Source organism: Herpailurus yagouaroundi, unplaced genomic scaffold (genome assembly GCF_014898765.1).
Source record: "Herpailurus yagouaroundi ecotype Mexico unplaced genomic scaffold, PumYag 163, whole genome shotgun sequence".
Classification (NCBI taxonomy): domain Eukaryota; kingdom Metazoa; phylum Chordata; class Mammalia; order Carnivora; family Felidae; genus Herpailurus; species Herpailurus yagouaroundi.
The window spans coordinates 4,230,792-4,243,963 of NW_024412404.1; the positions used below are offsets into that span (position 1 = coordinate 4,230,792).

Below are 13,172 nucleotides of genomic sequence, written 5' to 3' on the forward strand. Positions count from 1 at the left end.
TAGGATCTTAAAGGGTAAAGATAAGGCATTTATAATAAATGGAATCAGTTTTCCACATACATGCACATCCATTTAAAAGAAGTCAGGGGGCACTGAAGACAGTTAAGGAGGATTTAACCAAACTCCCCAAGAGTTGGCATGCCTGATATTTTGAAAGACTGTTTACCTTAGGAGGTGTGTGTTTCCAGTAACAAGATGCCTTCTTTGTCCTTGGCAAGATGTTTAAATAAAAAGCTCACCACTTTGTAGCAAGTAAAAATAATACTATCTTAATGCTGTTGTAATTTATATCCCAGAGTTTGAAATGTAAATGTAATTTTCTAAGACATTATCTTCAGATCACCAGAATTATCATAATATCATAAAATATCTATTCTTTTTTTCTCTAATTATAATATTATTATCAAGATCTGACAGCTAACTCTTTGTTTTCAAGTTTATGGTCTTCATCTATCAAGAAACAAATTAAAAGGACAAAGAATGTGAAAAGCCAGCTCATAAAAAGCTGAAATGTCTTTCATTAGACGGCATATTTTTATATGTCATAAACTTCCGGTTTAGGAAATGCGAAAACAAATACTTCTTTTGACGAACTCCTTGACAAAGTGTTTAAGTATTTTTAGATTTTTTTTAACTGTGGAAGGAAGGAAGGAAGGGAGTAAGATGGAAAGAAGGAAGGGAGGGAGCCCCAACTCTGTATTATACCTTTTGGGGGGAAGTGAATGAACATTTAATGAGCACAACGTTAAAGGAAGTGAAGCTGGAAACTTCAGACTGAGTGCAAAGGCTGCATAGCGTACAGTGAGACGCGCCCCCAGAAACGGCCTGAATAATTGCGGGAGGGAGGTGGCTCTTGGTCAGGCTTCACATAGACGGTTCTAGCAGGAAGGGCTTCAGCCTTGTTTCAAAGTGCCCCACTGAGGGCACAACTGCTACGTAGGTTCTCTAGGAGTACATTCTCTTTCCAGTACACCTTAAATCTTTCTTGATATAATATGCATGAGGAAATGACAAGAATATAATTTGGAAGTTTTAACACCGGTTGTTATAAGGAAGGCTTCCACATTATATTCTTGTAAATTCATCATACATGCTTAGATGCCAGTTTCAGAAACAATTTTGCCTGCAGCATCTTCTAGCTCAATAATTTAGTGGCAATGACAGTCACAAATGCTGTCAAAAACAGCAGTGAGGTTTAAAAAATAAACAAAAATTCAAACCATAATATCCTGTAGATTTTTAATATGTCCTTTACTGATTTGGCAACCATAACAGACATTGAGGAGAGCCTCCTAGTTAGAAAAAACAAATTAATCCTACCTTTGCAGGTTTTCATACACGTGACTGTCTCTACACCCTCTAAGGCACGCATACGGGGCTTCCTTCTCATCAAATACTATGTCTGTCCTGGTGTTCGTGGTCACAAGAGACCTTTTGTATCATTACTCCCTCGAGTTGCAATTCTGACTAGGAGGCCCGGGCAAACACAAAAGTAACCTGGCAGTTACATCATTCTCTATAAATGAAAAAAGACTGCTATCTAAAAATAATGAAAGGCTCCATTTAAATTAATGTTATTTTTTGTCAAGTGTTCATTTTACTTTGTAATAATGTAGTTCTGATCCAAATAGAGTTCTCATGAGCTTTAAAAAGATCTCTAGAGATTATACGCAGGCCAGTAATTTAATTCTTGAATTTTTATTTCTTGCAATGACATTTAGGGTTCAGTGTGATTTCACATTTTTTGGTGCTGTTGCTGACACCTTATGGAAACTGTTTTATTTGAAAATTCTGACTTGATTTTTAAAACTGTTCAGTTCTTGTTTAGAGGAATCATTATTATTTAAAAAATTGATTTTTTTGTTCCTTAAGGTATGCATCCTCTTGCTGTTGATTTCATAATCCTGTTTGGGTCACTGTGATTAGTTGCTATGGAAATTACCTCCTATGGAAATGATTCCGATGTCATTGTTGTAAGAATATGACTTTTAATGAATAATATCAATAGCAGACATCAACCCTTACTAGAAAAAAGGAAATTTAATTAAAATGTTTTAAAAGGATTAATTCTGAAAATTATTATCATGGCCAACTTTTCTGATATTTTTCAATCGGCCATCTGCTTTTTAAATAAGCATTAAATGAATTTTAAGGTGTTAATCAGCTACTCACTTCCCCAAATTCCAACGTCACAATGGAAATTAGCACCATGCATAGAAAAGTGGAAATAAAGAACATTTCATTTACCTTTTCTCTAAACTAATAAATGTTATGCTTCACTTTATGAGTTAATGTCAACAGGATTTCAGGGCTCATCAAGGAAACAACTTTGAATAGCACATTATAAATCCCCTTTAAAGATGAAGAATTTAATATTCCAAAATTTATCCCAGGAATTTGAAAGGTCAGTGAGTTAACTAGTGAGTTAAACAATAGATGAGAGCCAGTGAACCATTAGATGAGAATTCCAGAATGCTAAGAAGAAATTTTCTTGGGTGGATTCTATAATTTGTGGTTTGAATAAAACTTTTGAAACATTCCATTAGTATTAAAATTCTCACAATGAGAATATGGCTCAGATTTAACACATTTTAAGTTACTAGACAGTCTCTCCCCAAAGAAATTTTAATGCCTTCTTCTGCCTAGTGCTTGCTCACTGCTGGTACTAATTTAGGAATAAATTAACCCTTCCAACAATTAGGATATTGTCTACAAACTGCCTCTTGCACTCTACTGAGGAAATCACTTACGTTCTGAAAATCAGAAGTAAAAGAGAATCCATTTCTTCATTATAAAACATTTTTTATACCTAATAGCTTATTAATTATTGATGTAAATCACTATCATATTTACCAACATAATTATGTATTACTATATCACCAGGGCTTCTGAATTAAGCCTAACAGTTATAGATTTTCTTAAATGTTTTATACATTAAGGGTTTTCTATATTTGTGCTTGCAACCATGATCGAGGATCCAAAATGTCTTTGATAGATTTCTGCCTCGGAGCTGGCACTGGCTTGGCTTCAAAATTGGTTTTAGTGTCTGTGAGTTCGCCATCAGTTAAATTATTTTTCCTGGCAGGGAGAAGTTTTCGAGGAGCAGCCATTGGTTTCTGTAAGTGATGCATTAGGGTTGATAATTTGGTATCCAAAGGCGAGGCCCAAGATACACTTGTTTTTTCCCAGTTGTCCTTAACCAATTGATCTGTGTTGCTCTGTGTTTTTAAGCTGAATGGAGCTTTATCAGAAGGAGGAAGGGGAGCACGTCTCTTTTTCCCTTTCCCGTCATGTAACTGCTTGCTTGCAGGAGATAACACCTTTTTCTGGATAACCACTTCATGATTACCATCAAAGAGGCTGGCCCAAAGAGGTGGTGAGGGTTCTTCATGCTGACCAATAAGAAACTGTCCATTTGTCTCTTCAAGTTTTTTTTGTATGGTCTCAGTTAAACTTTCAAGTTTTATAGGTGAATCAATGCCTGTAATGATTTTGAGAAGAAAAGGCATGGGAAAATTCAGAAGCTGTGTGCACTTTGAGTCAGTTATTGTTTTCTAAACCAACATCTATAACGGTCATCAAAACACACTGGATAAGCAAGTGATTTGGAGTTGTTTTTCTTTTTCTTTTTTTTTAAGCATTTGCTTGTAAAAATAACCCTTCCCCTACCAACAGAACCAAAAACTAAGGAGCTCATTCACTGTGCGCCACACATGCACGCACACGCGTAAATGTTCCTAAATAAATGCGTAAAACTCAGCTTTCAAAGGAGTAGAGTTACATCAGGATTTTTTTTTCAATTCTGTAGATTAAGTACTTATTAAATAACTTTTCTTGGATTTAAAATCTATTCTGATTTCTAGGTTAGAGTGGATTCCCTTTTTGTAAAAGCCGGATATGTAAACTGGGACAAATGTAACTGGATTAGTATCCTTTCCTGTAGACTAGAAAAAGTCTCTGTTCATAGAGAAAAAATTCCAAAACCAGAAACCCAAGGAAACATTTTGGTGATAAGGGTTCTGGATGAATTTTTCCTTGGGAAAAATAAGAGAATAGAGATAATGTCTATTAAATGAATCACTGGTATTTTCAAATGTGTAAACCCAAATCTATCATTTTTCATCTAACATTTTAAAGTAAGTGTAAAGTATATATTGGTGGCAAAACAGACTAGAATTTAGTGTTGACCTGTGTTCACAGCACTGTTCACTCAGGCAATCCTACAAAGATAAATAATTACGCTTCAAAGTGTGGGAAAATGGAATATTAATGAGTCTAGAAATTTAAAATTTTCCAAAGCATTAAACTTAACCAAATTTTTGACCTGAGATGAAAGAACACTTCCATTTACTAGTATTCATTTATCAACATTACTTTAAGACAAATTTAATAAAATACAGAAAAAATTATAGAACGTGATTATATTTTAGAATCTGCAAGTTCACATTTTCAGAATTTTCATCAGCTACTCAGCTAATATTTATTTTCAGTGCACCTTTATTCATTTTGAAGCCTTAACATTTTTGTTTGATCTTAAGCATTCAAACTATGAAAAATGTGTATTCATTAATTCTGTATTAATTCATCTATTAAACATGAGTTCCTCAGTCTATAATCATAGTCTTTTTTCATTCGTTTTGACTGCAACCTGAAAATTTTAGCATTTTAATGTCAATAGAATAAGCTGCTTGAGTATGGACAATGTTGTTTTTGTTACCCCGAAGCTTAGAAAAGACAAACCCCACTTACTCATATCATGGTAGACTGAGGTCGCCTCTTTTGTCAAGAACAAAGGTGGTTTCCGTGGTGACATAATCTCAATTTTCATAAGTTCTTCACAACAATGCTTCCATTGGCCTAAGAAAGACAGAAAAAGGCAGCTAGTTTAAAACATAAATGTGAAGACGTATACTTCATTTTCAATAGATATCAACATATTTTTTTTTGCTGTGAAAAATAACAGTGAATTTATAAAGCATTGCCTTAAGGAAGCCACAAAAACCTAATACTACCAATGATTTTACAGTCCACGTCTGAGCACAAAAGTAATCTATTTTAAGAATAAGTTCTGTGCACAGATATAAGAAGCTAAGATCTCTAGGCTATTAAATACTGTACTATTTCACTGGCACAGTAATGATCAATAACTAAAATTTCTATTCATGGCAAAAATTGGCACAAGTTCTCCTCTGTTAAATATTAAATAAAAATACCCAGTATTTAAGACATTTGAAAGGTAAAAATTAACCAAAATATAGTTAGAAATAATGCTTCTCAAAAATGGCTTTAATTTTGAAAATTCTAAGAAATAAGAATTGTTTATTTAACAATTATTTCTTCAAATGATTATGCTTTTCAAAAATCACATAACTAGAAAAATGCTGCATTTTCAGTCAAGTAAAAGGTATATAAAAGCCCATTAAAATAAAAACACATTACTCCAAATTCTAACTGGATCTAATTTATTCAGGAAGGACACTTTAAATAAAGCCAGTAGTTACTAGGAATAAAAAGTACTCTTAAATAAGTTGTTTCAATTTTTAAGTTAAAATTTTGAAGTGTGAGCATTAATTTTTCTTTTAATTATGTTTTATTATTTTCATCTTAAAATTCTCAGATTAATCTCTTCTGAGTGGTGGATATAAACAACTTAACCTTTCCATATTTATTGTGCACCTACGCGCTGGGTAACAGCTGTGCTAGAAACCATGCGTCTCTCTGTTCATATTATAAAAGCAGGTTACTGGGGTTCGCTATGCTTATACTCTATCTTACATCTGTAGAAAAGTAAATGTCATACACGTATGTGTCTTTTTGGAATGATTTATGATCTATATTTCTCTTCCTTTTTATTATATTCTCAATATCCAATTTAGTTATTTTCGATAGCTTAAAAATGAAAGACATTTCACGTTTAGTCAAATTATCTATTCATTTCTGTTGTTTTAAATCTAATATACAGCCATGGTTATATGGTAATATGCATAAATTTTAAATCCATCACTTTAAATAGTTAAGAAACATAAAAAACCTTTTAGTGTGTTTTATTACAATGCTAAGTATAGAATATGGCAAAAATTTCAAAATAGCCCACATAGCATCTCAGAGAGAGAACAAAATCTTGAGTTTGAGGCTTCAAAGGTTGCTCTGCAGAATTTAAATCTAGTAGGATCTGAGATCTGATAACTTATTCCTCCCCTCCACTTCCTTTTTTAGATAAATATATAAAAGCCAGCTTTTCCTTCTTGGGGCAGAAAAAAATTAAGGTCTTATCTACTGGAAAAATAATGAAATACTTTAAGCTAGCAAACATTTCTCTGTCAAATCTTAGGGAAATTACAAAGTGCCGTATTTTCTCTATATTGATAGATTAAAGCTGTTCATTGTTAAAGTGGTAGCAGAATATTAATCATGTTGAAAACTGGAATATAAAGCCATGTTATCCATGTGTAACTGAAGTCAGAGGTACAAGTGTGGAATGTTCACTGGTCAATTTTACAATGGAAACATTTATTTTACCAGTGAATAAATTAGTATGCAAAGTTATACATGATACCAACATGTTAACATAAAAAAAAAGGCCCCAGTATGAAATATTAAATGGCTATATTGTCTTCACATAAAATCTGTCTACTGGAGGTGTTTACCACAATAATATTTGTTATAATGTTCCCAGTCAAATGATCTGTTATGCTAAGCTGCTTATGTTGACTCAATATGTATATTATTAAATACTTGAAACAAATTTATCTTTGACCCACCACTCCTACTCCTTTTGATTATCCAGAACAGTGTCATTCCTTTTACGTGTTTTTCAGCTCTCAAATATTAAATATTATCTATCACATCCCCCTTGGCTTCCAACCTCCACTCTTCATTCGTCTCTGTTCTTCTGCAGGCTTAGTGCCATTAATGTTTTCTTGTGATTTTTAATCTCACTCTTTTAATTTTCTACTCTTACACAGAGTCAAATAATTGAAATTTGCTCTAAATATTAAATTACTCTTAGTTTATTCTGTCTTGAATGTCCATCCTCTACTATGTTCTACATATCACATTTCACCTAAGATCACAACAGGCTACACTTACCATGAGGAAGATAAAACATTTAAAGTACAAGTCAATCTTTAGGATTTCCATCTTTGCTTCATATCTTCATACACAATGAATTCTTTTTACAAAATGTTTATGTATTTATTTTGAGAGAGAGAGCAAGAGAGGGAGGGAGGGAGGGAGAGAGAGAGAGAGAGAGAGAGAGAGAGAATCCCAGGCAGGCTCCATAGTGTCAGCACAGAGCCTGAAGCCTGATGCGGGGCTTGAACCCACCCATGGAACTGTGAGATCATGACCCGAGCTGAAATCAAGTCAGATGTTCAAGTGACTGAGCCATCCAGGTGCCCCATACACAATGTATTGTAAAATGTGAATCTAATAGAATTTATACTTCAAAAACTAGATAGATTGGCAGATTTTATCCCAAATCATTAAATACTAAAGAAATAGCCAGATCTAAGAATCTAGTTGTCATCGCTTTCTTATTTCGACAGTTGTATCACGAGATTTATATCCCTCCAACTTCCTATTTTAGCATGATAAATTACTTTATGTAATCTGGACAATAAAAACATGAGATCATCTAGTAGTAGTTGATATCCAGACTATAATATTCTGCATTTTTACCTCCTCTTACCCTGTTCCTGTTTTTATACACATAAACATTTTTATAGAATCACTTCTAAAAATAATATAGTCTTTGTAAGACAAATTCTCTAAAGCAGAGCATTTAGGAAAGCAGTTAAAATTTCAGATGTGATCAGCAAACGAAAGGAAGTTGTTGTCTTTTAAGTTACACATCTAAGATCAGCTGAAGTTAAAAAAAAAAAATGTAGTGCATGCTGATAAGCATGGAACAAATATTCAAACGCCTATTGAGTGCCTAGGGATAGTACTTAAGGAAAACAAGTCCTAAAGAACTCCAGAAGGCTATAGAGGGAGTCCTCTAGTTTCCTGCAGTAAACCAGACATCTCTTCAGGCCTCAATTTTCTCAACTTTAGAGCAGAGGGCAATAATTTCTGCCCTGCTGGGCTGTTGTGAGAAATAAATGAAGCCATATGGTATGTTGAAGGTAATCAATACGTTCAGTTCCCTTTTTGCGTCCTCCCCAACCATCACTATAATACTTGACCAGGCCATGGATCACACTGGGGACAGGAGGTATTAACTCTTTTATAAAGTTCCCCAAAATAGCTCATTAAGAAGTCCTAAAATTTCTGTTGGATTATTTCTAGGGGTTGAAGAAATAACTTTGATTGTTTGGAAATGGCTATCCTTTGTAATTCTATAAAAAAGCATTCTAAAGATATAAAATGCTGGTTGAATCTAACAGTAGGCTTAGTTTGACTAGAAATAGCCCTTATCAATAGTTCACATTTACACAAGTGCCCTCCTTAATACCCATCACCCATCTAGCCCATCCCCCATCTCCCTCCCTCCTGTCTCAATATATCATTTCAATACTTTCTTGTTGATAAAATTCCTCCTTAACTTGACAATACTAGATCACATATTTTACATAGTAAAACTCTTGTTATATTACTATCACATTGTTTTTAAAATCATGGGCTGTACTATTGAAGCTGAAAAACCACATGTATGGTTTAAAAAAAATTTTTGGGTGATGTCCAAAATGATATTATAACGAATCTGGAGTTAACAGAAGTTTACATAAAAATGAATTTCCTTCTGAACATTTCAACATTTTAGAATCATCACTAACCTAGAGAAGTGTTTCACTCCTCAAATGGATTGTTATCCCTTTGATTAAACACACTGCTTTAACCAATTAAAACCTAATATTTTGAAAAAATGTGGTCTAGTTCTTTTAGGGACCAGAGGAACTTAAAAAGTAACAGGTAGAGATACTAGGAATTCAAAGGTATAATAAACTATAGTTAAAGTCAGGCATTGGGGAAAAGTTGAGAGAAAAAGTGATCAATGCATTGATGATATACTATCATTTTATTCAAGAGCATAAAAAAATTCTTGATACAAATTATAACATTATAATTTTAATATTTAGATTGCTTTGTGCATCCTTTCATGATACATGAGTATAATACTGGCAAATCCAAAAATTAACTTACTAAGATCAAAAAAATGCTGCCAGAAGGCTTCCATCCATTTCTGGAGATCTTCTCTACTGTCCACTGCAAAAGTATGAGTTACAGACTGTCCAGAAACAGGGTTGATAACAGAAAAATTATGTATTTTTTTCTTGGCATCCTTATCCATTGCACGAATTCTGGTTTCCTAAAAATTAAGACAAAATTAATGTTTTACAAGAGAATATTTTTGTAATTAACAAATAAGTACTTTACTGCTCACTACCACACTTAAGAGCAGATACATTTATAAATCTTGCTACTGATCATTTAAAATATGGAACTTTGAGAATTTTCAAAATTCAGACTCAGATCACCGAGTTAAAAAATGCTTTGTAGTAAAAATACTGAACAAGGTTTCAAAGCATGCTACATATAGAACTTAAATTACATGAGATTAAAACATAACCTGTTTTGATCCTTTTAAGTAGGAGTATGCTGTCTTTTATATACATCTTAAAATTTGCAATAAAACAAGTATGGCATGTCATAACTGTAATGTGAATTATATTAACTACATTTCCAACAGTAATAAAATGAAAGAATCAGTAAAGAATGTTTGTTATTCTAATATTCAGGCATTACATACGGTGTTATCACTTAAAGCAGTAAAACCATAACTTAGTGTTTACTGCAGCAAAGCAGTTAGGTTTTTCCCATTAACATTTATTTCATGTGTAACATTCATTTACAAAGCTCATAGCTAAAGATCCACGAAGTACTATAACCTTCATGATGGTAACAATTATTTTTTTAAATGCTGAATGCAACACTCTACAACAAAGGCAATGGTTTCATTCATGTTGATAGTCTTAAGCTTTTTTTCTGAGTGGTACTAGGTACGACATTATGGTGCTTACTGTGTCTACATGTAGCAAGTCTGTTCCCAAGTGACACAGGCACCACCATGCCACATGACAAGCTAGCAACTACATGTAGTTTCCAAGGAGTTTTGGGGAAACAATGGGGATTTGGCTGCCTGGATAATGAGTGATATTATTCTAGAGCAGTGCTGTCCTGCACAAGTGAGCCACATCTGGGGTGCCTGGGTGGCTCAGTTGGTTAAGCATCTGACTTTGGCTCAGGTCATGATCTCGTCATGGTTTGTGAGTTCCAGCCCCATGTCGGGCTCTGTGCGGACAGCTCGGAGCCTGGGGCTTGCTTCGGATTCTATGTCTCCCTGTCTCTCTCTGTCCCTCCCCTGCTCACACTCTTTGTCTCTTTCTCTCAAAAGTAAATATTAAAAAAATAAATAAATGAGACACATGTGTAATTGAAGATTTTCTAGTATCACATTAGAAGGTGAAATGAAAACTGGTGAAAATAATTATGTAATAATTATTACAATATTTTGAAATAACGTTTTTATGGGCGCCTGGGTGGTTTAGGCAGCTGAGCGTCCAACTCCTGATTTCAGCTCAGGTCATCATGATCTTCCAGTTGGTGGGTTCAAGCCTCAGCACAGAGCCTGCTTGGGATTCTCTCTCCCCTGCTCTCTGCCCCTCCCCCGCTCACACTCTCTGTCTCTCTCTAAATAAATAAACACCTTTTTAAAAACTTAAAAACAATAAAATAAAAGGGGCGCCTGGATGGCTCAGTAGGTTGAGCGTCCAACTTCAGCTCAGGTCACGATCTCGCGGTGACTTCGAGCCCTGCGTCAAGCTCTATGCTGACAGGTCAGAGTGTGCAGCCTGCTTTGAATTCGGTGTCTCCATCTCTCTCTCTCTCTCTCTCAAAAATAAACATTAAAAAAATAATTAAAAAAAATAAAATGTTCTTCTGCAACCCAATGCATCCAAAATATTATTTTAATGTGTGATTGAAAAACTTTTTTTTGAGATATTTTATACTTTTTCATTCTAAGTCTCCCAAATCCAGTGTCTATTTTATACTTAAAGCACATCTCCATTTGGACCAGTCACATTATAAGTAACAGCCACTGGTAGCGAGTGTCTACTGTCCTGGGTAGAAGAGTTCTAGAGGAATACGTTTAAACCTACTGTAGTGTGTGCAGAAGAGGATTTAGTTGGCAGTTACAAAAGCTGATTAGGAGTGAGAAGAAATTCCTCACTTCTTTCAGTACTGAGTGAAGAGAAATTGCATGTATTCTCACATACCAAAACTAGCATATACATACAATGATGTCTATGGACAGGAGCAAAGACTTACAAAGAAAAGCTATACATTCCCTGAAGCATGGGAAAATACAGACAGGTGAGCACCATATAAACACCAGTTCCCCCTTATCCTCAGTCTGTGTTTTCTGCAATTTCAGTTGCCCCAGTCAACTGTGGTCCACAAGCAGATGGTGCTCCTCCTGACACGTCATCAGGTCAGCAGAGCCTAATGCTTCTATGTCATCATAATGCCTACGTCACCCACCTCACTGCATCTCATCACACAGGCATCCTATGGTCTCACATCCATCACAAGAAGGGTGAGTGTGGCATAATAAGATATTCTGAGAGGCAGAGAGGCCACATTCATGTAACTTTCGTTACAGTACATTGTTATAACTATTCTATTCTACTATTAGTTATTGTTGTTAATCTCTCACTGTGCCTAATTTATAAACCAAATTACCACAGGTATGTATGTACGTATAGGAAACACAGTATATATAGGGTTAGGTACTGTCCACAGTATCAGGCATCCACTGGGGGTCTTGGAACATATGCCCTGCAGTTAAGAAGGGACTACTGTGGATGACAGAAGTTCTTTCCTGAAGGAAGGAATTCTTATCCAAAAATCACATGAGAAAAAAATGTATGCTGCATGAAATAGCAACCTAACTTTGAAAGTCTGGAGTATCACAAAACATAAGGATTAGTAACCATCTTAGAGACATTGTCATTTTTAAAATGTAGGAGTAAGTGTCTTCAGAGGATTGTAATGGACTTATGGTCAACATTGTAATTTAACATAATGGTCTTTTTACATTCCTATGCCATGGTAATAAGCTTTGTGAATTAACTCCTTTGAGCAATTATTTATACAATATAAAAACAAAATGGTACCCTAATTGATATCCTTGCAGGCTGAAAATGCATGTAATCAACCTCTTTAAGTATAATGCTTATTATCACCAGCAGAGAATGACTGAAGCTCCAGAAAGAATCTTTAATATGCTCTCAGTAAGACTTACTGAAGGCTGACTCAGTGGGGTAGGAAGGCAGGAGAACCCTCTATTCTCTCAGTATTAAAAAAAAACACAATAAAATATGAATTATTCTTGTTGTTGAAATTGTGCTTTTCTCTCCATTCAAATCTATCAGAATACAAATTTCTGACTACCTTTTGTATGTAGGATTAAAATGGATTCAACTTTTAAATATGGAAAGTGTGATTTTTATAGATGAATATGTACATTTTTAATAATACCAAGATATCATTACAAATGAAAATAACTATGTAGAAAATCTGATGAACTGGATCATTTATATCTTTCTAAGAGAATATAATGCAATAATATATAAATACTGTACACTATACACTCCATTAGCTCTGAGGACCATAAATACCACTAAATTTTTAAAACATGAGAAGCTTTTAAAAGGTGCAAATGAAACGCAGAATAGATCATCTGAATTAACTTCTATATTTTATCACCCCAAATAATTTAACTAATGGGAATTTTTTCAACCAAAAACTGGATGTCAAAGAAAAAGTTATTAAATAAAGTTTCTGATAATGTCAGAAAGTCCATGCAAGCTGTTTTTCATTCTGGGCAAAGTATCAATAAGAGTTCTTAAAACTTCAATGAGGAATGGATTAGAAAACACAAGGTGAATTTTAGGACTGTTATCATTATGGGCTCACATGACGCTTAGATGAGGGCAGTGTCTCCTCTTAGCAAGGTTTGAAAAAGCAAGAAACAGGCATTTCTGCTCCCACTATTTCTCCCACCTAAAATACTGCCTGGCACTCACTAAGTGATTGAAAAATATATGAAGAATAAATTAATGAGATAAGAGAAGAACAACTCAGATAATGACAGTTTTAGGTTGACA

The 13,172-nt window shown here is 34.3% G+C and overlaps 1 protein-coding gene across 3 annotated transcripts in view; it reads right to left on the reverse strand.

Moving 5' to 3' along the window:
- Nucleotides 1-1,679: 1,679 nt before the first annotated feature.
- The window catches only part of RTKN2 (rhotekin 2), a 71,446-nt gene continuing 59,953 nt past the window's right edge, over nt 1,680-13,172 (reverse strand). For all 3 annotated transcript variants that reach the window (XM_040485131.1, XM_040485134.1, XM_040485133.1), the window contains 3 exons: nt 9,145-9,310; nt 4,750-4,857; nt 1,680-3,481 (listed from right to left, as the gene is read on the reverse strand). In XM_040485131.1, coding sequence (XP_040341065.1) covers nt 2,946-3,481; nt 4,750-4,857; nt 9,145-9,310 — 810 coding nt within the window. In that variant the 3' untranslated portion in view covers nt 1,680-2,945. The remainder of the gene's footprint in view (nt 3,482-4,749; nt 4,858-9,144; nt 9,311-13,172) is intronic.